Source organism: Phoenix dactylifera, chromosome 4 (genome assembly GCF_051530095.1).
Source record: "Phoenix dactylifera cultivar Ajwa chromosome 4, Ajwa_hap1_PhDact_Kaust_v1.1, whole genome shotgun sequence".
Taxonomy (NCBI): Eukaryota; Viridiplantae; Streptophyta; class Magnoliopsida; order Arecales; family Arecaceae; genus Phoenix; species Phoenix dactylifera.
Window position 1 is genome coordinate 52410205 of NC_143193.1, and position 24897 is coordinate 52435101.

Here is a 24897-nt window from a genome sequence, read left to right on the forward strand (position 1 = left end):
GATCAGCATTTAAAAAAAAAAAAAGAAATTGGAATGCAAGCCATCTTATCTCTCTGTCTTACGGAATAGTGCAACCTTTTTGTTAGGCTCGTGCAGGAAACATAAATATTCTCCATCGTGCCACGCGCTGATGTCCTCGAGCCTGTCTTTATGCGTCCACCAAGACCAGAAGAAAGCAAGCAGCCAAATCGCCAAAAGGCCACGCGAAAGAGGATAATTCCTATGCCCCTCGGAATCACAGCTACAGGATCACATTGATCAGAGGATCTCGACGGTTCGATGAATGAATTAATGAAGTGCATGGTAAAATACGCTGCGCCGCGCGCTCGGGTACCGTCTCATGGAAAGAGAGTCAAAGCGGGAATATGCGGCGGGATAAGCTCCAGCTTCGAAGCCGACCCCCCATCTACCGCAATAGTAATTTAATACCTAATTATAATGCCAAACGACTCATCCCTTGTTTTGGTCTCCCTTTTGTTCTTCCTGGTTTGTCCCCGGAGGCGGAGATGGGTGGCTCGCAGAATTCCGGGGGCAGAGAGTAGAGACACCAATCATAACTAGAAAAGTTTGATCGTCGGTTATGCCCATGCTGCTCACGTGACTGCTCCTCTGTGTTGCAATAATTCTTTGGTCCGTGGCAGGTCATTCTCCGAGGCCACATGCTTGGGGGTCCAACTATTCTCTTGTGTTGTTCGACCCTACGACTCCCATGCTTTCAATAGTGCTTTTTTTTGGGGAACCATCCATCGCGCATGGCTTCTGGGACAAGGAAAAGCAACGCCAAGACATAATACACTTGAGACGGATCATGGATGGATTGTGTTTCAAGGGATTAAGCTGTAACGATGTGACCTGTGTACATAACCATGCACAAATAAGAGATTATGTGTACGCATTTAAATCGCTATCTCAATTACCCAACATACTAAGCAGACAATTATTACTTTGTGACATTTAGAGATTTGCGAGAAGATGTGGTTTACCAAAAAACGAACAGTACAGCTGACTAGGTGAACATTATAGCTGATTGGGTGAACATTACTAGTGCGGCGTATTATTCTGAAAAGTTTTTTTAGGTAAACTAAGTGGATATATCTTATTCTTTTCGTCACTTTTTTTTTTCTAGTTTTGTTGGCTGCACCATGCATGTATTGTATGAAACACCTGTTGTACCAAAAAAAAAAAACTCTTATGTCCGATTTAGAGTGAGAGATGACAGACTTTTGTTCCATGGTCGAGAAACTGCAAACACCAAAGTTTGTCGTGACCCAAGAGAAGCACCTGAACTTAAGACGAGATGCCCTCGCTCAGTTCTCAGGCGCAGGGCGCAGCCCTCTATTCCTTTACTAGTGCCTTATTATGCGGTGGGGGAAATGCGTTAGCCACCAACCACACTCGCGCAATAGTGGCGAATGACAACCTAGCCAAATTGCTCAGAAAGTCTTCCTTTCGACTTCCTTTTAGCTGTCTATGGTCCTACAAAAAAATATCGCTGATCTCCAGAAAAATCTTACGGTTAAAACCACTAATTCGCATGACGTTCCTGTCATTGCCTGGTAGATGCGTCCTTCTTCCCATGGTTGTCATGCTGACAACTCACACCAACAAATCCAGCGATCCAATTCCCAATTCCCATCCTTTGGAACCCTTCTTTCCGCGGATTAAAGGCCACTGGTTTTCACCTTTGTAGCCAACAAGAAGCCACTAATTCTCAGGCTCCACCAGTCATCAGGGGATTCCCCCCCTCCCCTGCGACGACAAAAAAAGGCTGAGGAAGGACACCTGGATACCCTGTCATCGCCCACGTTGCATCCGCACCAGCCAGTCAAAAAAAAAAAACCCCGTTAATTTTCTAATAAATACTCCTTTTATTATTCTCCCATCTCTCTCCAAAATCTTCAGTTAGTTTAAGTAATTAGACAAAGAGAACTCGTAATCCCCCCAATCCAAAAAAAATCCATCATCGGCAAAGCATCATAACCAAGGTATTACAGGCACCGGCCGGTCACCGGACTTCACCAGTGCTTCGCCTGGAAGCCGCTGCCTTTGTTCCGCACGAAGGAATTTTTTGGTTTCGGGATCTCATGGATATCCATCACCTGAATGGTCCGCTGCTTTTTTGCTTTTCCCCCCAATTTAAAATAATAAAATAAACATTAGTACGTAATTAAACACAATAAAATTATGTCAATGAAGATGTAAATTAATTAAATACCGTTTTGGGCTTCTTGGTAGTTCTCATGGAGCCGTCTTCTCGCGGAAGCGAGTCTCTCGGGATCGAGCAGGCTGTGCCTTTGCTCGTTGGCGTTCTGCGAATTATAAAATAACAATTAGAGGACTTCAATTAATTTTTTTCGTTGGGTTCTCGAGGAAAAGAATTGATTTCTTTACAGCTGGAGGAGAGGCTGCCGAAGGCGGGGAGTAGCGGTTTGGCTTAGCTGGAACTTCCTTTCGCGGGGCGGCCTTTGGTTTCGGCTCCACTGATTCCCCGCCATTTCTCTCAGAGCTCACGTAACCTTCTGCTTCAACCCAACGCTTCGTTTTCATACATCATATATCAATTAAAAAATAATACCAATAAAAAAAAACACCATCACTTACTTGGAGGATATGGTGAGTAACCGAATTCTGAAGCCTGAAATGGTAAAAAAAACAGAGAATTTAGATGCCAATGAAATAGATTTAATTCAGACTTAGAAATTTTATTTCAGAATTGAGTACCTGGTGGTGCCCATTTTGGTTGCTGTTTTTCACAGGGATTTGCTGCGGCGAATCTCCGTCAGCTGCAATCCGTTTGCATAGGAAATTAGATAAAGTTGGATGATAAAAAGTTCGTTTTTTTTTCTGTACATCTTTTTAGGATCGAGTTTGGTGACCTACTGATATTCGCAGGAGATGCAGTGTCGCCGGCGGAACTCGATTTCACCCACTCGTCCACGATATGCTTCCACCTCCTGGGGACCGAAATGGAGAAGAGGATCAGATGCTTTTCTTCTAAACTTTTGAGGAACAAAAAGATAAGTAAAAAAAAACTATCGTCGTCGTCGTCACCTCACGAGCAGCTTAACCAATTGCCGTACTTCTGGCGACGGATGCTTGCGAAAGCCGTTTACATGCCTTCCTATATCTGTTTCCTGAATCCAGAAAAGAAGAAATAAAAACTAAATTTTTATTAAAAAATGAGACATAAAACAAGAATTTTTAAAAAGAAAAAATAGAATTTTAATTTACCTTGAGATTCTGGAATGTAATCTCCATGTCTGCAAGATTTTGCAGCAGGCTTACCAAAGAATCCTCCGTCTGTGCGAACCAACACAAAAATTCATTCCACAAAATAACCTTTTTTATTATTAAAGGAAATAAAAAGAAAAAAAAAATGCAGAGAAGGAAGGAAGGAAATGGACCTGATCGGGGTCTTCCAGGAACTCTTTAATGGCCAAGATTTTGGTCTTGTCGTCGATCGGATGGTCATCGTCTTCTCCTTCTCGCTCTTCTCCTTTCTCATCTCCGTTCATCGACAGAGGCGACGCCGCCGTCGCCCCCTTCCCGGCCGCGGGGCTACTACTCCCCTTCCCCTCCACTTCCCCCGTCGGCAGGCCGACGGCCGCCAACCGCTCCGCCGCGGCGCCGGGAGCGCAGTTCCGGCACCCATCCGCCGCCACCAGCCCCGCCGCGTAAAGCCGCTCGACGATTCCGTCTCGCCGCGCCCGGAGCTCCTTGCCATAGTCCGTGGCGGCGACGTCGAGCGCGGTCTCGATCAGCGTCCACAGATCTACGCCCATGCTCCTCATCACTCTTCTCAAATCTTCCGCATCCATCGCCCTCGCCCCTCCTCCCTTCCTCGCCGGACCTGAAATCCCTAACACGCTTTCATTACTCCCATCCTATCTACCATTCAAAATCCACAAAATCCATCGATTGGGCATCCTCGTCCCATTCGATCTGGACTCGACCGAAAACGACCAAAAAAACAGATCTTTCACGCAAAATCGAAAAAAACTGACAAAATCCTTCGATAAACACCCGAATTCCAGATCGAAAAGGCCACTTTTCAGATTTTTTCTTACTTTTTCCCGGGGGGAGGAGGGATAGATAGGGGGAGGAAGCAGCCAATGGTGAGAAGAATATAGAATTATATAAGACTGTACAAAACTTTCTCAACGTTTTTCGGTGGGGGGTTTTATTACTATTTGGTGGTTTTTCCTACAAGACGGGGGGCGGCTGACCTCTCTCTTCTTTTGGGGCTCTCTCCGCCCCAAGAGACGACAGAAGGGGTCTTGGCTCGCTCCCTTCCCCTTCCAGGAAACGGAACAGAAAACGAGACGGAGAGAAGCGGTGAGAGGAGGGAGTCAAGGAGAGGAAGGAAGGGGGGAATTTAGCGCACGCTCCCCGCCCCCCACCCCCCTCGCGATTAATTTCTTCCCATTCTCCGTTCGTTCGAGGAGCATATTCCCATGATTATTTTCCTTTTTTTCCTTGGGGTTTGCTTTTATTTGGACCCATTTTGGGCCTTTGCTGCGGCCCAGCATTTGCGGCATTGCCATCCCGATCCGTGGGAAACTGGCGGCCTCGAATCTGTGGGCTTTTCAAGGTTGCTATTGGCCTGTCTGGATTCTGGACTCTTGTAACAGGATGAGGATGGTGATGCGAAGCCAAGTGGCTGGCTCTCGTTTGGAGCCGTTGATCAAGGATGTTACGGCCACTGGTGTCAAATAAATCCTTGAGTTGCCATCTGTCGTCAGGATCGGACTTTCGCTTGTGTTGATTATGCTTCAGATATAAGCAGCGTAGCTTATTTGATCATACTCTTATGAGTTGCTTAACAACCTGTTGTGGTTGAATTTGGCCCGAGGATGACCACACCGGAAGAAGCCGAGAAGACGCCCGCCGGGACGGAGAAAGAGGACCACCTCCTATGCTCCGGAGTACCTACACAAAGCTTTGGCCGGAGATTCCGACGAAGGCCCTCCGATGGCTAAGTTAGCCATACTTTTGGAGAGTTTTCTGAGTGTTTTAGATAGCATCTTATGAGTTAAGAATGCTTGTAATAGCTTATAATGGCTTATCGGAGGCCTTTCCCTACCCCTTTATAGAGTGGGGGTCTCGGCCGTTATTTGAAATCTCGGTCAATTCGTGATCAGCTGGCCATCAGTTGGAGGTGGCGTACATCGCGGAGATCAATCCTGCGGACGGAGAATTCGGAAGATATCTTTCCGGATTTGTTCTAAGGATCCGCCACATCATTTTAAATAGAAGTAGTTGGAGGGCTCTTTAATGCGTTGTGTGCGCACTCCCCCTCGAGGCGTTACTTGGTGGTATGCGAGGGGGCGGTCATTAATGCCCCGCCCCCCGAGGCGGCCGTCATAATGACCAGCCTTTAACACTGTGATCCAAGAAGATCTGCTGAGGGAGTTCTGGGTCCGCCACATAGCATGATGTGGACTGAGGCTGACCTCGACGGGATCAAGGTTGACAGGGCTAAGGTCAGCTCGGCCTTCGGCGGGGTCCGAGGTCGGCCTGGCCTCTGGCCGAGGTCAGCTTGGCCTTCAGCGTGGTTCGAGGTCGGCCTAGCTTCTGGCTGAGGTCAGCTAGGCCATCGGCAGTAATTGAGGTCGGCCTGGCTCTTGGCGAGACCGAGGTCTGGCCTGCTCGGCTCTGAGGTCTGCTCGATAGAAATTGGGTGGCTCCACGCTGGAGTAGGACGATCCATTTTGCCACCCATCACAACCCATTCAGGTATTTCCAACCCATCATTTAGGGGAAAAAAAGCATGAATGGCTTCAAAGTATTATATGTTAAACGGTTGGCATCTTTGGAATAGGAGAAATTAGCATATAATCCGCACGATGAGTGGATGTAGTTTTTTAATCTATTTTTGAATTATTCTTGGAATGTAATATGGTCGTATAATTACTTATATTTAATACATTTTGTAAATTTGCCAAAATTATCATGGTGCCATTATGATATTATGACAACCATTGATTGAAGCCATAGAGTAAATTGGATATGTATAGGCTAGAGTACAGATTATGCAAATCTGTCGTACTATCCATCATAAGTATACATGATCAAAATATAATTTGATACAAAAATTATCATAAAACTATTCTTACTTTTTATTTATTTAGATCATTAGCATATCATATATATATATATATATATATATATATATATATAGGTACAAAAATATCTACATCATGCAGGTCGGTGTACAAAGATTCTTACCTCTTTACTGACGATTCAGACAGACTGATCACCTCCCCACTCTGTGATCTACGAACCAAGGTGCACAGAACCTGCTCAATGTCCTCTTATCGACCAGAATGTTTTCCTACAGAACCAAGTCAACAACAAAAATTACTAGAGATATCTGACAATCCAGGACCCTCTACTGATCCACTAAAGGGTCTAGCATCACATAGCAACATAGAATTATCCAACACCCTCTTAACCAATGATCTCTTCGAATCAAGCTAGAGAGAGAAAGTATCAATAAGAAGAGTGAAAATAAGAGTATAAGATCTCGTTGGGTTTCTTTTTGTTTGGATGACTGTAGCCCCATACAAAACATGGACCGACCATCAAAATAGATTCGTATAAAAAGATATACAAGGCCAGCTAGATGACAGCACCCAATTGCTTGAATAAGTCAGTACACTGTAACTCAATCTATTTGATCAAGAAACATATATTAAATCAAGAGAATAGATCAGGGGTTATCAATTATGGATCCAATAATGGTTGACAAGTACAGTCAGGTTCAGGACGGTCAGGGTCGGCTAGGTAGCAGCGTCCGACGATCCGGGTCGGTCTACTCTGACAAATCCAACCAGTCAAATCATAAAACAAGAATTAGGCCATGGTTCATATACACAATAGAGATTCATAATGATAGAGTCCAACAATACTCGGCAATGGTTAAGGTAAAGCTAGCACGATGGGTGGTCGCAGCAATACTAGACTAGGACCGTCTACTAGGGACAACCAAGTAGCAATGTTTGGGTTCTCGAATTGATCAGATCTAGTTAGTCTAACAAATTAACTCAAAAGTTAGGCTATAATAGAGATAGTTCAATAAAGATTGATGATGATGAAATTCAAATGGATCCAAAATCGATCAAAAGTCATTGAGAGACGCTCTTACTAGGTCTAATAATCCTATAGGGGGCGTTTGGTATGGGGTGATCGTCCTAAAATCAAGAGTAAAGTGGATGGAGGTGAGAGATCACCGCGTTTGGTTGCACTACGGTGATCCTACATAGCGGTGATCTTAAATCACCTCCATTCCTCAAATCACCCCCTACTCGGTGATGGGATATGCATCTTTGAGGTCGGAAATTCAAGATCACCCCAGGGCCGTGATCCTGGGTTGAAAATTAAAGACAAAAATACCCCTCAAGTTAGTAAAAAAATTGATATATCAATATACCATCAATATATTATGTCAATGTTATATATATATATATATATATATATATATATATATATATATATAATGTTGATATTATATATTATATTAATGATATATATTATATTATAATATATTACTAATCATATTATTATCCTATTATTATTGAAGAATAATTTTAAATTCTAGTAGAAATATATTATTATCTTTTATATTTATATAATGAAAATATTTAATATATTACTATATTACTCCTATTTACCTTATTTTTTAATCAAGATAATTATTAGTATTAAAAAAATCTATTATAAGTATAAATAAAAATATTAATTCTATAATAAAAAATAAAATATTTTTATAATATTAATAATTTATAGAAGTAATAAATATATTTTTATAGAATATAATAATAATTAATATATTGATAAATATATTAATATTTTATTATAATATCTTTTATATGATTAATAAATATATAATAAGGGCTACTAAAAGTAGAATATGTGACAAAATTATAGAGCTATTATAGGAATTAGTATATTGACTTAAATTTTTAATTCATGAGAATTAAAAATATATAAAAAAATCCATTTAAAATATATCAAGGGTATCTGTGGTATTATATAGTCAGTGATATTGGATCTCTATACCATACTAAACAAGTTACTAATGGATATCCGAAAATTTTTAATCACTGGATCATAACCTACCAAATACATTGATCTTAGATTATCGGAGATCAAATTATCCTAGCGTTTGGATTATTGGGATCTTAGATCTACGGTGATCCTGTTGGGGTTATCAAACGCCCCCACAGAGAGTGACAATGCTAACCGTGTGAGACAAGAGAGAGAAAACTATGAGGGGGGACCTGTGAGCGAAAACTCGACGGCGGCCACTGCCCCGGCCAAACCGGCAACCGGTGGCGGCGGAATCACGGCAAAGAACACCGAACAGGGCAAGGAAAAATCAAAACAGAAGAACCACCCATGGCTATTTCCCTAACCCACCACGACATGATCTCAGGGTCCTTAGGGGCGGCAAGGCTCGGCCATTTTCCGGCGGCCGACGACGATGAACAAGGAAGAAAAGGGCCCAGGGCAGAGTACACTGTTTCTGGATGAAGGCCCGGTGATTTGCCGGCTTAGTTCAACATGGCAGAAGATCTAAAACCGAGAAAAGAAAGAGAAGAAGTGGAATAGCTCTCACCTCGGTCCGGCGAGGTTCCGGCGGCCCTTTTCGGCGACGAATCGGGGAGGAGGCTCGAAGAAGAAAAGCTTGAATCGCGGCGATCCTCGGTGAGTTGGGTGGATAAAATCAAAGGGGGAGGAGGAGGGTTAAATAGGGAATGTCCTTGAGTTCGATTCGAACTCGGACTGCCCTTGGGATGTCACCGTTTTTGCCGGAATCGGAGAGGAAGCCGGGGTCTTCTTCCCCGATCGCCTACGTGCCGAGCACGGGTCGAGTCTGGGCCTGGCAACTCAGGGCCGGCCCACGAGCCCAAAGGAACTGGGCTATTACAGATATGTTCATCTATTTATCCATTCTTACATGTAACCTATCGTTGTTATTTCTCTGCACACAATCACTGTTTAGATCCAGTTATCTTAAGAAAGAAAATGTTTGTCTAAAAACTAATAATGCAAGGTTTTTTCAGGGTTATTGATATTTATGCATATAACTATCACTAGCTAGTTGAGAGTAAGCTCACTTGGTTCTATTCTTCATTATAAACAATTTTTCTTGGTTAAACACTCAATCCAAGACGCCACTAGTGCATTTAGGCTCTAATCTTACAGCACGTTTTTTTAAAAAAAATAAGATTAGAGCACATGTGTTGGGAACAAGCTGATGTAGCTTAATGCTAACATGCCGATATTGTGTATATAAAGTGGTCATGTTATACTAAAGAAAGTTAGCCCACTCAATTTGAATGCACTAACTTCCATTCACTTTAGTTGGACTCAGCGAGCCAACTTCAAGGTTTTATATTCGCTAATCAACTTCAAGTTTTTATATTCCCTATTAGTTGCATGTATGTCAAGGTAGCAATATGCGCATTTTAAAATGACACAATCTCATCCAAATATCTTACACAAAAAAATTCAAACAAAAAATTATCACAAAATAAAAATTTACTCTATCCTCCTCATCAAAGTTGTCATTTTTTTTTTCATTTGAAATTTTGAAGTTACCATTAAGGGCGAAAAATTGACTTGACCTGAACTTAACTTGACCTAATTTTGGTCGGGCTTGTATCGATTATTTTTTTCCTAGTAAGGTTCAAGAATGGGTTAGAGTTTCAAACCGATTCAAATCATAAGAGTAGAATTCTATTTGGGTTGAAATAAGATTGTTATGATCTTGAACAGTAATTTTTTGAGTGGCTGGTATTTTTTCTTAATACAAATTGTTAAAATTATTTTTAAAATTAGTAAGTAATACTTGTAAAAATTAGATTTGATAGATTAGGCTAAGTCTATTAAGAATGGGTCGTGTAAAATAAATTGAATCTGGATCAATAAAGGTGACCCCGAATGACCATTGGATTGGTACGTGCAGTGAGTTTGTGGGTGCCCCAATATTGGATCAGATTTGACCAGGTAAAGATTTGGTATTTACTCCGACCAGACTCAACCCAATCTAGCGCATTACCATCCCTAATTAGGTTTTACTTGTGGATCCTTTATTTTTTATTTTCTGAATATCTAATCTCAAAGTATGTTTCTACAATCACACTACTAACTTATTTCATTTTCAAAGATAAAACTCATTATGCTAACATTTTAGACACAAAAAAAACAATGCAATATAAAATGACTTCCGTAATTAATATGAGTATAGGTGCAAGTTACTAATACACCTATTTCAATATCAATTTTTCTCATGCAAGGTGGAGGGACAGCCGTCCTCTTATGATAATAATTTAGACATGCATTTGTCGTGATATAAAATTTTACACCCTTTTTCCCTCACTGAAGTTATGCATTCCAACCTTTTTCAGTTTTTTAAGGGCTCGTTTGGTTCGCGGGAAGTATTTTTCCTCCTAGGAATATGGGAATCATATTCCTAGGAAGAGGATACCTAGGAAAGTATTTTTAGCATGTTTGGTTAACCATGGGAAGGTGACAAATTTCCAAAGTGCTTATGTTTGGTTGACCATCCACTTTCCTAGGAAAATTATGTATAATTCCTATTATGCCCTTAATAAAAATTAGTTCTTTAATGCCTCTTTAATACTTCTTTAATGTTGAAGGGTCTTTTTGGGAAAAAATAAAAAAGGAGTGGTTCCCACCTCATGGGAAAGTAACTTTCCCATGTTTCTCATGGGAAAGACTTTCCCATGAAATGTGGGAATCATATTCCCATGGGAATATAACTTTCCCATCTCTCTCCTTTGAAAACTCCAACCAAACAAGAGGCATTTCATTACTTTCTCGTTGACCACACTTTCCCCCCTTCTTTTCCTGCGAACCAAACGAGCCCTAAACGTCGAATGTTCAAATGTGCTCCAGGGGCACACCAACTTACTTCATTTTCAAAGATAAATTTACTATAATAACATTGCAGGCACAACTTTAAAAGCACCTAACGCTGTTGACTTTGCTAATAAATATGAGCTCCTGCTTGTTATAGTATTTTATTGTCATGTTACGAGTTATAATAAATACCAGTTCCTAACTGTATTGCAAATAGTTTAAATTCAAGTGCTACTATGTTGCATGTATGTTCATATAATCATATCATCCTATTTTACTAGAAAAAAGTTTTGATAACGATGATGTTGATGATTGCAAGATATTTTACGTAGGTTATATATAAAAAATAATATTATATAACTGCTTGTTAGTAAAGGCCCTTAGTTAAATAGATGGCGGTCAGCATCCGCCACAAGTACGGATGTACAAATTAACTGCAACCGACCAACCGTAGCATGACGATGACATCGCATTCACATCAGCTCCAGTATATACCATGTCATCTTTTCACAGGCCGGACATCGTTCGCTATCTCATCCACTAATGACTCGACGCAGAGGGCAGTCGCCAGAGCCCAGTAGCCAGATATAGAAGTACACGTGGATTGCATTTCCCCCATATCTGATATGAAAAATTCTTCCGCTGCACGTCGTAGCTAATCCGGGGCTAAAAAGTCGAAAGCAAAAACACGAACCAAGACCTCTTTGGCGCGGCACGGCAATCCCGAGATGTAAATGATCAACCACCAAGAAAACCCGGCCGGTGGTCGCTGCCATACCTAATCTCACCGGCTAGTGACCGTACCTCCTTTTCCTTTGTCTGCAAGGGCGTAACGCTTCGAAGAGTTGCCTTCACTTGGTTACACCTCCGGTGACCAGATTACCTGACCCCCAAACGGCCATCCGGGCCGGGCCGGGCCCACGCTTTGCCATTTATGGCAACTCCCGGAACCGCTTCCCGGTTTCTTGAGACCCCGGGCTTCATAAATTTCCGCTCGGGTCCTTTCCACAGACCAGGTACTCAGAGGGGGAGGACGTCTCCTTCGAGGTCGTTCCATCAAGCGGCGCGAGAAGTGGAGAAAAAAGAAAAGAGAGAGATTTGCGATCGAGAACCAAAATACCAGGCCTGGAGACCCGCGGATGGCGTCGTCGAGGGTGATGCAGTCGTCCTTGACGGCGAATTCGGATCTCGCGTGCGAGCCCTCCATATATTCTCTCACGATGAGCGGCGACCAGGCCAAGAATTTGGGATCCATGAGCATGGACGACCTCCTTCGCAACATTTACGGCGACGGCACAGCGGCGGCGGCGGCGTCGCCGGCTACCCCCTTCGGCGGAGACGCCGAGGAGGCGGCGGCTCCGCCACTGCTGGCGCGGGAGGGGAGCTCCTCGCTGCCGAGGAGCATCGGGAGCAAGACGGTGGAGGAGGTGTGGAGGGAGATCTCCGGAGGGAAGAAGGCGGACGGAGGGGGAGATGGGTCGGGGTACAAGGACGCCACCGCCGCGGCAGCTACGGCGGCGTACGGGGAGATGACGCTGGAGGACTTCTTGGCGAGGACGGGGGCAGTGAGGGAGGAGGACGTTAGGGTTCCTCTGGGGTCGGCGGCGTCGGGCGGGTTCGGGGTGGATGCGATGATGAACGATCGGTTTGGTCAGCAGCAGGCGCAATTGCCGCTCGAGAATCCGATGCTAGGGTTTGGAAATGGGGTGGAGGCTGGGGGTGGGGGAGGAGGGAGAGGAGGGAGGGGGAGGAAGAGACCGGTGCTCGATCCGGTGGACAGGGCGGCACTACAGAGGCAGAAAAGAATGATCAAGAACAGGGAGTCCGCCGCGAGGTCGAGGGAGAGGAAACAGGTTAGAAATTTAATTTATGGAAGCTGATTGACCGATAAGATAATTAATTATGGCTTAAATGTGTCAGGTTTTATTTATATATGTTTCTGTGTGAATTTTTTCAGGCTTATACTGTAGAACTTGAAGCTATAGTTACGCAGCTAGAGGAGGAAAATGCTAGGCTTTTGGGAGAACAGGTACTGCTTTGATTAGTTTTTACATCATGTTATTGTCTTTTCAGTACACTTAAGCTTTGATTTGCATTGTACTTCTTGGCAGAAGTTATTATGGGATTGAAGAATTCATATTTATTCGTTGCAATTGCTGAATACGGCATGTGATGCTTAGCCTGGGACTGGAGTCTGAGTGATAATACATAGTGAATGGGATTTTTTTTTCCCTTTTGGGCAGTATGCTACATGGTATTAGTTGATAGATCAAAGGATTTTTTATTCTATTTATCTTTTTCTTTTCTTTTTCCCCTTCCTGTTGAGCGGTTTGGGGTGGGGCGAGAGGTTCTTGTGGTTATTTGGTGAAGGCATTAGTTTTCATGCACAATTTATTTCAGTATTTGTTTAATTAGATTGTGTGTCATCTCAACAAACTCAGTCTTAATTAAATATATTTTTTTCTTGGGAAAAATTGAGATATTAGTTTTCCTGGGTTTTGAGTTGGCATCAGCAGGGGATGCCTTTACTTTATAGTCTAAACATTTTTTGGCACTTCCATATTCAGTGATACTGAGACATGATGTCTAGCATAAGTTTATGCATATCTTCTCTCTGTCAGCAGATTGAAATACATCATTCATGCTTATTGTGTTCATACTTGATCATTGTTGTAAATTTATTATCTGATCTTATTATGAATTGCAGGAGGAGGTCCACAGTCAGAGGCTTAAACAGGTACATGTTATACTTAAAAGTTACTGATTTATAGTGATTTGGGATATAAATTGTAGATTGACCAATATGATTATAGTTATTGCATCTTTCTAAAACAAATGAAATCCATTTGGTGAATACATATTTTATCCTTAATTGATGGGTTGACACATTTCTAGACATAATTAACTATCTTCTATGTTGTTGTTTTTAATCAGATTTTTCCTTATCTTAAAGTCTTAGAGCCATATGGCATGTCTGAGAAAGTTTTTAAAATTGATATACTGCTTGCTTTCTTACCCCCCACCCCCACCATCTCCCCTTCCCCCTCTCTCTATCACAGAGACACAGACACATGCACAGGCAGAGCATGTTTGGGTTTGCACATGTGTGTCTGTATGCATGTGTATGAGTCAATGGAAGCTTATTCCAATATTTTTACTGATCAATTTGATAATAACATAAATATGCCAAAATCTTCATAATCATATCTTGACTATTTTCTTAAAAAATATAAATCATGCCATAATGGAACACACGGTGCTGGGTGGAAAAAATTGGATTTGAAACAATAGAGTATTTTTAATAGTATACAATGGAACAAGATGGAACCAAAAACCTTTATAATAGAATGAGATCTCAATTACAAGCAGAAAATGTGGTATAAGGATGCATGGTATAAAAAGCTTATGAGGGTCATGGTATAGTGTATGCTGTTTGTGGAAAGTAGTCTTGCATGCATTATCAATATAAGGATGTTAAGGGGAAGTTCTAATGATGATTTCCATTACTGCCAGCACCGATGGATTCATGTGAACCACTTCACAGCATTTGCTGAACAATGAGGTTACCAAGGAAGAAATACATATGGAACTTGATGTAGGAGTTTAGGAGCACAACTAGCTAGAATTTCAACATTAATCGTGTTGCTGTGTTTCACATTAATAGTTTCCATGATAGAACTTGGTGTCAAAGGGGATTTTAATGTGAAAAGATCTCCCTTTGAGAGAAGATGTGCCAGGCCAAATTCCAAGGTTGTGAATACATACTTGATCTTATCAATAAGATAATAGATATTCTCCCTACCCGGTTCAAAATAAAGCCATTGCTGTGCAAGAGCATATTGATTCCTTGTTTCTTTTGATTTAGAGGAACACTTTTTTATGTCTAGATTGGCACTTCCCAAGTTGATTCATGCCAGAATTATATTTTTGTTTCAAAACTTAACAGGTTTGATAATATTTGGCATTGCGATCTGGACTTTGGTATCTAGGTGAAAGGTGGTGCATAGTTCATCAAAATAGAGAATACAATCAACAATTTTTTTTTAAGAAAGAAATTCCTAGGTGATCAAATCAGGAACAATTTTTTTTTAAGAAAGAAATTCCTAGGTGATCAAATCAGGAACTTGAATGAAAAGTCTGACAATGTTCAGGTTACATTGCTGAACCTCTGGTTTGATTGCAAAGAAGGACAAATTGGAGGATTCATTTGTTTTTTTTGGATGCCCAGAAAGATAAACAATGCAATACTAGGTTTTTTTAAAGTGGACTAAAATTGAAGAGATTTCATAGTGATGGACAACGGGAGCCTCAAGCATATGTTTTGAGGAATATAGCTATGCTTCAATCAAACTGAAAATATAGGTGAGAAGAACCACATTTATTTGTTAAAGTTAGGAAATTAAAATTAGATAGATAGAAATATGTCTGTTAAACTGCATTTACTTGGTAAATATTAATGGGAAATTAAAAATATATAAATTGAAATGTGCCAATGGTGATCATTTTAGGATTTCAAGGTTTGGAGACATGATGATGGAGATTGTACTAGAAAATTGTGGGTTGACCATATCAACAATCATGTTATATCGTTGAACTTAATTTCTCAAGGAAGAACTAAAGATGAGCAACAGATTTACAATGGGTGATTGGTCCAAATCCGAAAGGCAACCAAGAGAAAAGGAATCATGTTTAAGAAAGTGTTAAAGCAAAATGCAAATAAGACTATAAACTAGAAAGGTAGTTCCAATCATTGGGATATGCTATCTAAATTCTTAATGCCAACAGTTTCTGATGTGGTGGAAAATGAGCCTAATGACGTGGCATGACAAGATTCTTCCAGCTCACAGTCTATGTGGCAACCTAGGCATACTCTAAATGCTCTAAGGCAATCATATCGGGATCGCCCTTGCCAACCTGGTAGTTGGGATGAGTAGGCCAGAGGTATTCGACCTTCGAGGTCACATGTCACTTGACGTGAAGCCTTGTAGCTTGAGTGGACATTCCTTCAGCTCGGTGCCTGCTACGGACCGACCTGAATCCTCTCATCTCGGCTGATGATTTTTTTGCCTTATGCGGAAGGGCACCCTCTTTGTCGTGTTGGGAGCGAAAATTACTGTAATAACCTCCCATGGTTACACCAAATCTTCAGACGGTTATAGTGTAATCCCAGACGGTTACAGCACGACTCCAAGCTATTAAGATATAATTCTCAGAATATTTGGGATTCCATCTACAAATAAGCCATTAGCCCCTGGAAGAAGGGTGCGTCACTAGTACCAGCATTATTACAGCCATTGCTACTAGATTCCTCATTCATACTACTACTTTCTTTCTCAGCTTCCACCAAAAATCCTCTCCTAGGCATTGGAGGGCCCGACTAGAGCTAATTTGGCGAGCTGTCTAATCCCTTTTGTTGTCTTGTAGATTCATGGAGGCAGGTCGCATTATCCATCTAAGGATCGACAGTAACATATTGGTGTCGTCTATGAGAATAAAAGAAGAAAAGCCATAAAGCTCGGAAGGAACAATCATCGAGGAGCTACCGAACTGATGTCTAATGGCTCCCTACATAACTCCCTAAGATCTCAACCCTCTCAACCAGTCATGAGAGCTATCAGTGTCGAGGAGTTCAGCCTGCTCATCCAGCAGGTGCAAACTCTAATAACGGCAATGCAAAACCTATAACAGTAGGTGGGTAACTCTCCTGCTAGCCAGCCGAACCACTAGAATGGCCTAGGCACAAAGTGGCAAGCACCTTTGCCCCGAGAGCTTGGAGAGGGGTGGTTGCTCCAATCCCCCTCTAAAAGAAGTTCCAGTTCCAGCGACTCTTCTTGCGTCGTCTGAAAAAAGTCTCCAAGCTGTGGGCTGACCTTAATTGCAAGATCGAGGAGATGTACAATGAGATCAAGACCTTGCAAGGGTGGAAAGCCAAAGCAGGAGATGATCTGCAGATGATGAACGAGCCCCCTTTGACCAAAAAAATTATGGATAGTCTCTGCCGAGGAAGTTATAGATGCTTTAGTTCGAGCATTATGGTGATACCACGGATCTGATGGACCATCTTGAGCGCTTTAAAGCTCTCATGCTACTCCAAGGAGCAACTGAGCCATGATGTGCCAGGCTTTCCTAATGACTCTTAGGAAGGCTCGGCTCGAGGCTTTGGTACTCGAGCTATCAACTAGGCTCGATCAACTCCTTTGATCAGCTCAGCCACTAGTTCATCAGCCACTTCATTAGCAATAGGAGGTAGAGAAAGACTTCGACCAACTTATTCACTGTCAAGCAAAGGGGAGATGAGTCTCTTCATGGCTACATTAGCTAGTTTAACGCCAAGATGCTGGAAGTACGCCAGTGGGATCACTCCATCGCAGTAGCCACAACAATGAATAGGCTGTAGGGCTCATGCTTTAGCTTCTCGATGGAGAAAGACCCTCCATCGCAGTAGCCACAACAATGAATAGACCATCTTTTAGTCATACCTGGCCTATTGACATTATCTAGTTTCCCACAGTGATGAAACACTTTGAAGTGCTCAACAGTGACAGGTGCAGCGGCAACACTTGCTTGGCTATTCTCAATACTTATTCCATTATCTTCCTCAATTCTCCAACATGTTTCTAATTCTCAATTTTCAGTCATAGTTGTTACCCATGTAACAAACAAGTGACCCTTGTGAAGTTAGTTGGCGTAAGACCGGCCAGTGCTAGAGGTGGTTGGATTGTTTTATAAGCTGCATACCTGTCCAAGGTTCCCATGCCCAACTGAAAGACCTGGAGCTGATAGAGAAGATCACCAAGAGTGCATTCTCATCTAGGATTGGCCAAGTTCCCGCCAAATGGGCTTTTTTTGATAGCTTTCTGAGAGTAGTTTTTGACATCTACTCGTCTAACAACTCCTTTTTTTCACTCAGTCGAATAACTAAATTCATAGGACAACCCTCGCTAGCCATCTTCTCCTAGCATCATGTTTCCTCATCTTCCATCTTTTCTAGAATACTAAAGGACTTGATTGGAGGGTGGCTTTTTTTTTCAGATTGGATGCACAATCTAGCATATCTTGATTCTTGTTCTCATGAAACTTGAGTTTTATCTTATCCAATATTGTCAAATTCTATTCCCTTTTGGAACGTTAGACTTTTGCAAACTTGAAATCAAATGTAAATGCATTTTGGAGTTATTTGCTACCAATTCTCAGACTGAAATCTGGCTTCAGCTTAAAATGAGAATGCGAAGCTCATTCAGCACATGCATCCATCATTTGGGTTTCAGGAGGCCTCAAACCTTTATGAATTTCCTCTAAATTTTGGATTTGATTCTATTTTTATAGAAATTTGATGATATTCTTGTCCTATATCTACATGAATGCTATTAGCCTTTGCCCTTTTTTTTGTTTCGTCGAATTCCAATCTACACATGTTTCTATTTAAAACTATCTCATCCCCCATATGCACTCTGTTATATTAACTCGTTATCAACAATTCGGCAATTATTACGTGCCAAGGTGCCCCATTCGAGGATGTGAAATCAAGAACTAACAGTGCAATCTTATATTTAAATATTTTAATTGTTACACCTGCAAAAAGCTATTGTTTTCTATCATCCCGACAAGGTACTGTTATAATTTCTCAATTTAGTCACCATAGCATGTGTTTGACTGGGATTTCTTTTCCAACTAGTGCTGAAACTGTTATACATCAAAAGAGCTAAGAATTTTTCTTCTTGAGGCGCATAGCAGGGGACTCTATCAACATTCAAGTACACTTCTTATGGGATATTCCACATGAATGAGAAAGAATTGATGAGAGGAGACAGGAGGAAGAAGTTGGGGAGAAAGGAAGAGTCATGATACACAATCTCAAAATAAATCAACTCATTACATGGAGTCTGATCCTGAAATTTATAGCGATTGATGAGATCAGTCACTTCGCCCCACCCTCCCGCTAGACCCTCTGAAATCAGCAAATCCATGCATATAGTAAGGATGGTTGGGCATCGCAATAGGGCTTGAAGTTTTTTTTATTTTTATTGACCTTTTTTAGTATCATCTGATAACCATAAATAAGGGATATTAGATTTTTGTTGTATCTGACCATCATAGGATTTTGCAAAGCTATCTTTTACCACTTATCAGGATAAAAAAGGGATGTATGCCTAGAGATAGGAGATAAAGGAGATTTAAGATTCTAAAAGAAAGTCTATGCTTTTTCTTTTGATACATAACTTGACATTATGGGAACCATAAACACACTGTAGTCCTATTATGAAAAGCTAGTCCTAATAGCAAATAACTCCAATGTTCTATGATCTCTTACTAGAAGAAATATGGTTCAAAAGTAAACATATCAGGACAATCAAAAAATCTTTTCTCTGCACATGCTGGGAATGTTGGGTTATTTGACCTGCACTTATTGTTCTGCTACAAGAGTTCTTTTTTTCCCCTGTGACCTCATCAATTTTGCTGCTGAGGAAAATGAATTAGTTTGATTCTTTCAGAAAGAGATTCATTTATAATCATTGCAATTACGAGCAAACTTGCTGCCATCTTTCTATGTTCCTATTCTGTGCTTGTTAGGATTGATGATTATAAGGCTGAAGCAGTGCTCAGATCTGGTTTGATGTCAATGATCTTCTTTTCAAGGCTTCTTTTCTCATGAAAACTTCCACTATCTAAGAAAATACCAAATTTAATATGTTGTCCCTTTTTAATAGAGTTTGATCATCATAGTCTAATAATTTACAGTCCAAATCCATCAATAATTAAGAGATAGAAATTCTTGAACTAATGAGTTTCTCATCATAGGAGAAATGAAAAAAAATTATGCCTTGTTTTTTACTATTAACGACAGAAAGAAGGGACATCATGCAAAGGTTGTTTGTGAAATTTTTGTGCTTTATATAGTTTATCAGCAGGACTTTGGTTTCTCAAGGAGCCCCCTTGCGTGCTAGTTCATCATTGTCAGGTGCATTATCGCTACACCCAGGACATTTAACATCACCATGATAACTTCATATGCATGCTAAACCATACCCACTACCCAAAAGATTAACTTTATAAAAACATGAGTAGATAATTGCATTAAGTAAATTCTTTCAGATTATGAAGATAATGCCTCTACCTTTGACTGTAGTTGGACCACACCATAGTTTTGGACCATTAGATATGTGTAAGTTGCATCATGAACAGAATGGCTATTGAGTAGTGACATATGATTGTATTTGCATCAGCAGAGGGTATCCTTGATGCTTAAATCACCATCAAACTTGTATTGTCTACTGCATTTCTGACATATTTTGATTGAGGCATGCAATCCTACGGCTCATTCTCAAAAGGTCATATCTAGGGATTTGGGCAAGCATGCCACTATTGTATGTCATTTTTCATATAAAATTATAATGTTTCTGAGGTGAGATTTACTCGAGGTGTCATGACTCTTGAGGTCGTGACTTTGCAAGAGTGAGTAAATCATTCACATTCCATAGCATTCCAACGTCAGTGAACATATGTTGGCCGCATGCCTCAAATTTCATAGTTTTTTTGTCTTTACATTTGAAGGTCAAATTGATGTTCGATCTCTGCATAGCTTTTGATCTTTAGGTTTGAAGGTCAAATTATGATGTTATGTTAAAGCTCTGCGGCCATTTAAAACTTGTTTCAGTACAAAATTGGTTGTAGTTAATTGCAGTCAAGAATTCAAATCAGCTTTGTTAAAGTACCTTACAATCATATTCTGTTCCTCTTGTGTGTGCGCCTGTGTGCATGTGTGTGTATGTGTGTGTGTGTGTGTGAGAGAGAGAGAGAGAGATCTGAGGCTAATTCAATAACCATATATTATTTTGTAGTATATAGTCATTTAATCAGCTTTGATCCCACGCATCCATTAGAATGATTCTCAGAATACGTGGCAATGCCCAAATATTCTGTTCTTTCATTTGCTTGCGGCTCTCTTCATAAAACAGTGATTTTTTTTATTTTTTATGGTGGGAGTATGAGCCTATTCTGCCACTTTAGTTTGGCTTTGCTTTGTAAGCTTTCGCATGAAGAATATATCAGATTATGCTAAGCAATGGTTGTGATGTTTTGTAGCTTCGGGAGAACCTGATCCCAGTTACCGAGAAGAAGCAGCCACCACGTGCTCTGAGGAGAACTCACTCCATGTAGTGGTGTACGGGAAAGAAATTGACAAGATATGTGGCATACCTCGCACCTTTTTTATTCAGTCTTTGCCGAGCGACTATTTCAGAGGTACGAGTTTACGTGTTAAAAGGTCATCAGTGCAAACAAACTATTTAAGAGGAACCGCAACCACCTTCCCTGGTCCAATCCAAAAGACCACCTTCTCTAACTATTGTTTTTTTTTTTTTCTTAGGTGGAAAAGTGCGACAGCATAGATTCCAATAACCATGTCCGTTACCTAAATAATTTGATCCATGATGGGGTTGACTTGTGTATATTTTTTTTCTCGGTTATAGACGTTTCCACGCACTGATTAGAAATCCAACTGGTCATCATTACAGCATACTAGTTATATATGTTTCCTTTTTTCAGTTGGTTCCTTGTCTTTGTCGACGAGCCAATTATGACCTGGATTATTTCCATGTTATGATTACGGTACTTCAGTTCTATATGATTTTTCTCTTTTTTTTTAATCATCTAGGCAACGGATGAATTTTCCCTGAATATTTCAAGATTAGGTAGAAGCAGGGACTTTGGTTGCTCAAGCTGTCAGCTCATGAGGTCCCAGAAAACCTAGGGATCTGATGTCCACAATTGTAACGCCTGCTTTCGGTTTCATCATCGGTTAGATCCAGTATTTGATCATGTGTTCATCACTTTACTGTTGCTTGCTCAGTTCTAAATGGATTTGCCGCGGTTCAGTTATAGGACGCAAATATTGATGGATGTTGGCTTTTAGTGACCGACCGTTTTCTCGACCATTTAAAGCGCGTTGTCGAATTCCCAACATCACGTTTCGAGATTGCCGCCGAGTGCGCGCATCGGACCCAAAAAAAATCAGAGATATGAACAAGGCTCCATCACGCCTTGCTGTGCAATGTCCTCGTTCTCTCTCTGGGAGATAAAAAGGCTCGACTCTGAATTTGTTGGGGTTAATAAACTAGTAACCAGTCCCGGATAAAGTTAAGCACTTTAAAATTTGTTTAGATTATGGTAGTAGCTACTACTAAAACTAATCACTTCAAACTTATTCCCACTATCGCATTAAAATGCCCAACTTTCTTTCTCAGATTCTCTCTCTCGCTTTTTAACTGCCCGGTTTCCGAAGCCTCCTCTTATCTCACTGATTCACGAGAAAGAAGAGTAGCCATAGTTCAGAGGCCCCTACTTCCCTTACTCTAGCCCCATCCAGCATGGCGGAAGCTCTCTCCATTCCTTACCTCCTCGTTCTGTTGCTCCTCTTCCTCGTCCAGCCCTCTCAACCTATGAATAACATTGTCGTGGACGGCCTCGCCGAGTGGAAAGGCCCCACCATTCATGTTGGAGACTCTCTCGGTGAGTGCACGATCTGTCCCATATTCATTTCTTCCTCTGCCAACTTAATTCCAAAGCTATTTTCTGCTGCTTACCCCGCCAGTGTTCAAGCACAAACACCACCTCCAGAATTTATACCTTTTCGACAACAAAAGGGCGTTCGACCTCTGCAGCTTCTCCCTAGCTACACTCATCTACGACGGCAGCAGGTCCACCCATTACACGGTACTCTCTTCAAGCTTTCAAACAAAGTTATAAAATGGGGGGAAATAGGGAAAAAAGAAAGTATCTAATTTAGATTTGGTTGTTGATACTGTTCTCTTCTTCTTCTTTTTTTTTTGGTTTTTTCAGCTGTTAGTTGCTGCTACTGTTAATACTCACTCATTCTACCTTGCTACTTCCGTTCTCTTTCTTCTCTCTCATAGTGGCATCCTGCTCGCCCCGGTTATTACTACTTCTCCACACGGGACAGCTCTAGGAGCTGCGAGGAGGGCGAGAAGCTACCCGTGAGGGTCATAACCGCCGACCCCTCCCCCGGCTTCGCTCCAACACTCGCCGCCCCGCCGCCCACCGCCGGCGGGGATTTTCCCTCCCACGGCTGGGCCATCAGCTCCCCGAGTTCTACCCCCACCCCCGCGCCGGAGGCTGCTTCCTCTTCTTCTGGCCCATGGGAGCCGAGAAAAGGGCACGCTCCATCGCCGGTCTCCAGCGACGGGGGCATTCCGTTCATCAGTAGCAATCCGGCGGTTCCTCTTCCCAACGGAGAGACGGATTCGGCTAGCATTCTTCCACTGCCCTCCCCAGGAGATGGCAACCAGGTGCCATCTTGTGCACTCCTTTCATTGTTTTCCCACCAACTTTAGCGTTGCCATTCTCTCGAAACGATGATTGAGAAGTCATTTATTAAAAAGAAAAGTCCTTTTTACTTTACTTTTATTTTGTTCTCTCTTTCGTGTGCTTTATTGGTTGTTTTGGTGCAGGGGGTGGGGCAAGCGTCTATGCTACGAGTTGGAACGTCCTTGCTAGTGTTTATGACGATGCCGTCCTTTGGGCTGCTGGTGGAGACCTATTTCCTTTTCGGGGCTTTCCTGTAATCTACAAGCGGGCTTACTACTTTGTACAATGCTAAAACGTTGGCTTTCGCGTATATGTTTTCAGCTATTGCTCTGTTTTGTTCTAATTTTGCAGTTCAGTTTCTCCTCCTGAAGGAATATTACTTTTGATCATTATTGGATTAGGTGCGACCATCCGGTGCTTTTAACCCTCCAAAAAATACTTTTAAGCCCCTCGGCCATGTTTGGTTAAAATAAATAAACAAAATAAAAGTGTTTCTAGATCTCCAAAAAGCTTAAAAATATGTATTTGGGATTAGCTCCATTCGAAAGCTTCCCGTTAAAAGGTCTACTTAAATGATCTCCTGAAGCTATTTTTAGTTTAATAAAATTTTCGTAATAACCAAAATGCTCATGCTAATATATTGTATTGTTACATTATTGTATTACATTATATTATTATAATAATATAATAATATATAACTATATTATATCATCTCATATAATATCGTATCCCTACTTATTATATTATTATGACTAAAAAAAAATACCCTATGCATTGTATATGGAATTGCAAATATTTTTTAAATAATCAAATTTGCTGCAATGTCAATCCGGTATTTTTCATATTATTACAATATGTTCCACCTTCCTCCTAATTGGGATCAAAGCTTACTAGAGCTACATACATGGCAGGTAAAGCTGAAATCGAATCGGATATTAGCATATCCATATTCATATTTATTTTGTTTGACGAATATAGATACGAATATGAATATTAGTCGGATGCAAAAATTTATATCCATATTTGTTTTAAACAAATAGAATATCAAAAATATGGATATCAATATAGATAAAAATCGAATAATTAAATTTTATAACCACAAGAATCAAAAATATTACTAAGTGAATGATAAATCAAGTTAATAGCAAATTAATATGATCATTTATTTTTCTTATATGTTTGTGAGTATCATATAAAATTAATTAGGGTTACAAATAAAATCAAATTTTCAGATATAGATCAAATAATTATTTATCCATATCCATATTCATTTGTTTTTAACAGATATGGGTACAAATACGGATATTAGTTGGATGCTCAAATTTTTATTTATATCCGAATAGATTCGGATACAAAAACGGATCTGGACGAATATTATCCAATCCACTTTCACCCCTAATAGCAAGTGATGTGGAATAGTTGTCCGAGATGGACTTTCTTTATTTTTTTGAGAAAAAAAAATTTTGAGGTGGGCTAGGGCTCGCAAAAAGCTAGCCCTACTCTTCTCTCTCTCTCTCTCTCTCTCTCTCTCTCTCTTAGTTTCTCAGTGTCCATCTCCATCCTTAACATAAACGGGCATGACAATGGAGGCAATGGTGAGGGCGCTCTTGTCATACTTATTCCAGTTGCAGGAGAAGATCTTGCGGTTGTGGGAGGGGAGGATGACAGTGGATCAAGGGTTGT

The 24897-nt window shown here is 40.9% G+C and overlaps 3 protein-coding genes across 6 annotated transcripts; 2 read left to right on the forward strand and 1 right to left on the reverse strand.

Annotated features, from left to right (window-relative positions):
• Positions 1–468: 468 nt before the first annotated feature.
• On the reverse strand, positions 469–4453 carry LOC103701221 (Transcription elongation factor (TFIIS) family protein). 3 transcript variants are annotated; one of them, XM_008783210.6, is made up of 10 exons: positions 4227–4450; positions 3405–3850; positions 3232–3300; positions 3052–3134; positions 2881–2954; positions 2722–2783; positions 2602–2635; positions 2392–2519; positions 2216–2309; positions 1849–2122 (listed from the first exon to the last, which is right to left on the reverse strand). In XM_008783210.6, the coding sequence occupies exons 2-10, from the start codon at positions 3816–3818 to the stop codon at positions 2016–2018; spliced, it is 1065 nt and encodes a 354-aa protein (XP_008781432.5). In that variant the 5' UTR covers positions 3819–3850; positions 4227–4450; the 3' UTR covers positions 1849–2015. The 3 variants fall into 3 exon arrangements, with proteins under 3 accessions (XP_088576658.2, XP_008781432.5, XP_008781433.4); XM_008783211.6 differs by having other exon boundaries at positions 4068–4450; XM_088720532.2 differs by lacking the exon at positions 1849–2122 and adding an exon at positions 469–852 and having other exon boundaries at positions 3405–4453.
• A 6908-nt stretch (positions 4454–11361) lies between these two features.
• On the forward strand, positions 11362–21514 carry LOC103701220 (bZIP transcription factor 12-like). Of its 2 annotated transcripts, XM_088720534.2 has the most exons (5): positions 11379–12743; positions 12848–12919; positions 13598–13627; positions 20974–21132; positions 21257–21514. In XM_088720534.2, the coding sequence occupies exons 1-4, from the start codon at positions 12030–12032 to the stop codon at positions 21046–21048; spliced, it is 891 nt and encodes a 296-aa protein (XP_088576660.2). In that variant the 5' UTR covers positions 11379–12029; the 3' UTR covers positions 21049–21132; positions 21257–21514. The 2 variants fall into 2 exon arrangements, with proteins under 2 accessions (XP_088576661.2, XP_088576660.2); XM_088720535.2 differs by lacking the exons at positions 20974–21132; positions 21257–21514 and adding an exon at positions 16315–20967 and having other exon boundaries at positions 11362–12743.
• Positions 21515–22256: 742 nt separating this feature from the next.
• On the forward strand, positions 22257–23603 carry LOC103701219 (uncharacterized). Its single transcript, XM_089930407.1, has 4 exons — positions 22257–22398; positions 22445–22602; positions 22803–23195; positions 23358–23603. The coding sequence occupies exons 1-4, from the start codon at positions 22257–22259 to the stop codon at positions 23469–23471; spliced, it is 807 nt and encodes a 268-aa protein (XP_089786533.1). The 3' UTR covers positions 23472–23603.
• Positions 23604–24897: the final 1294 nt, after the last annotated feature.

Excerpts from the sequence above, each read along its gene's own strand:
- LOC103701221 (XM_008783210.6), bottom strand. The coding sequence starts at position 3,818 with ATGGATGCGGAAGATTTGAGAAGAGTGATGAGGAGCATGGGCGTAGAT. Across the intron at positions 3,135-3,231 it reads TTACATTCCAGAATCTCAAG|GAAACAGATATAGGAAGGCA; the intron begins GTAAATTAAAAT and ends TTCTGGATTCAG. Across the intron at positions 2,636-2,721 it reads ACCAAAATGGGCACCACCAG|GCTTCAGAATTCGGTTACTC; the intron begins GTACTCAATTCT and ends TTACCATTTCAG.
- LOC103701220 (XM_088720534.2), top strand. The coding sequence starts at position 12,030 with ATGGCGTCGTCGAGGGTGATGCAGTCGTCCTTGACGGCGAATTCGGAT. Across the intron at positions 12,920-13,597 it reads CTAGGCTTTTGGGAGAACAG|GAGGAGGTCCACAGTCAGAG; the intron begins GTACTGCTTTGA and ends TATGAATTGCAG. Across the intron at positions 13,628-20,973 it reads ACAGTCAGAGGCTTAAACAG|CTTCGGGAGAACCTGATCCC; the intron begins GTACATGTTATA and ends GATGTTTTGTAG.
- LOC103701219 (XM_089930407.1), top strand. The coding sequence starts at position 22,257 with ATGGCGGAAGCTCTCTCCATTCCTTACCTCCTCGTTCTGTTGCTCCTC. Across the intron at positions 22,399-22,444 it reads TCATGTTGGAGACTCTCTCG|AATTCCAAAGCTATTTTCTG; the intron begins GTGAGTGCACGA and ends CTCTGCCAACTT. Across the intron at positions 23,196-23,357 it reads CCCCAGGAGATGGCAACCAG|GGGGTGGGGCAAGCGTCTAT; the intron begins GTGCCATCTTGT and ends GTTTTGGTGCAG.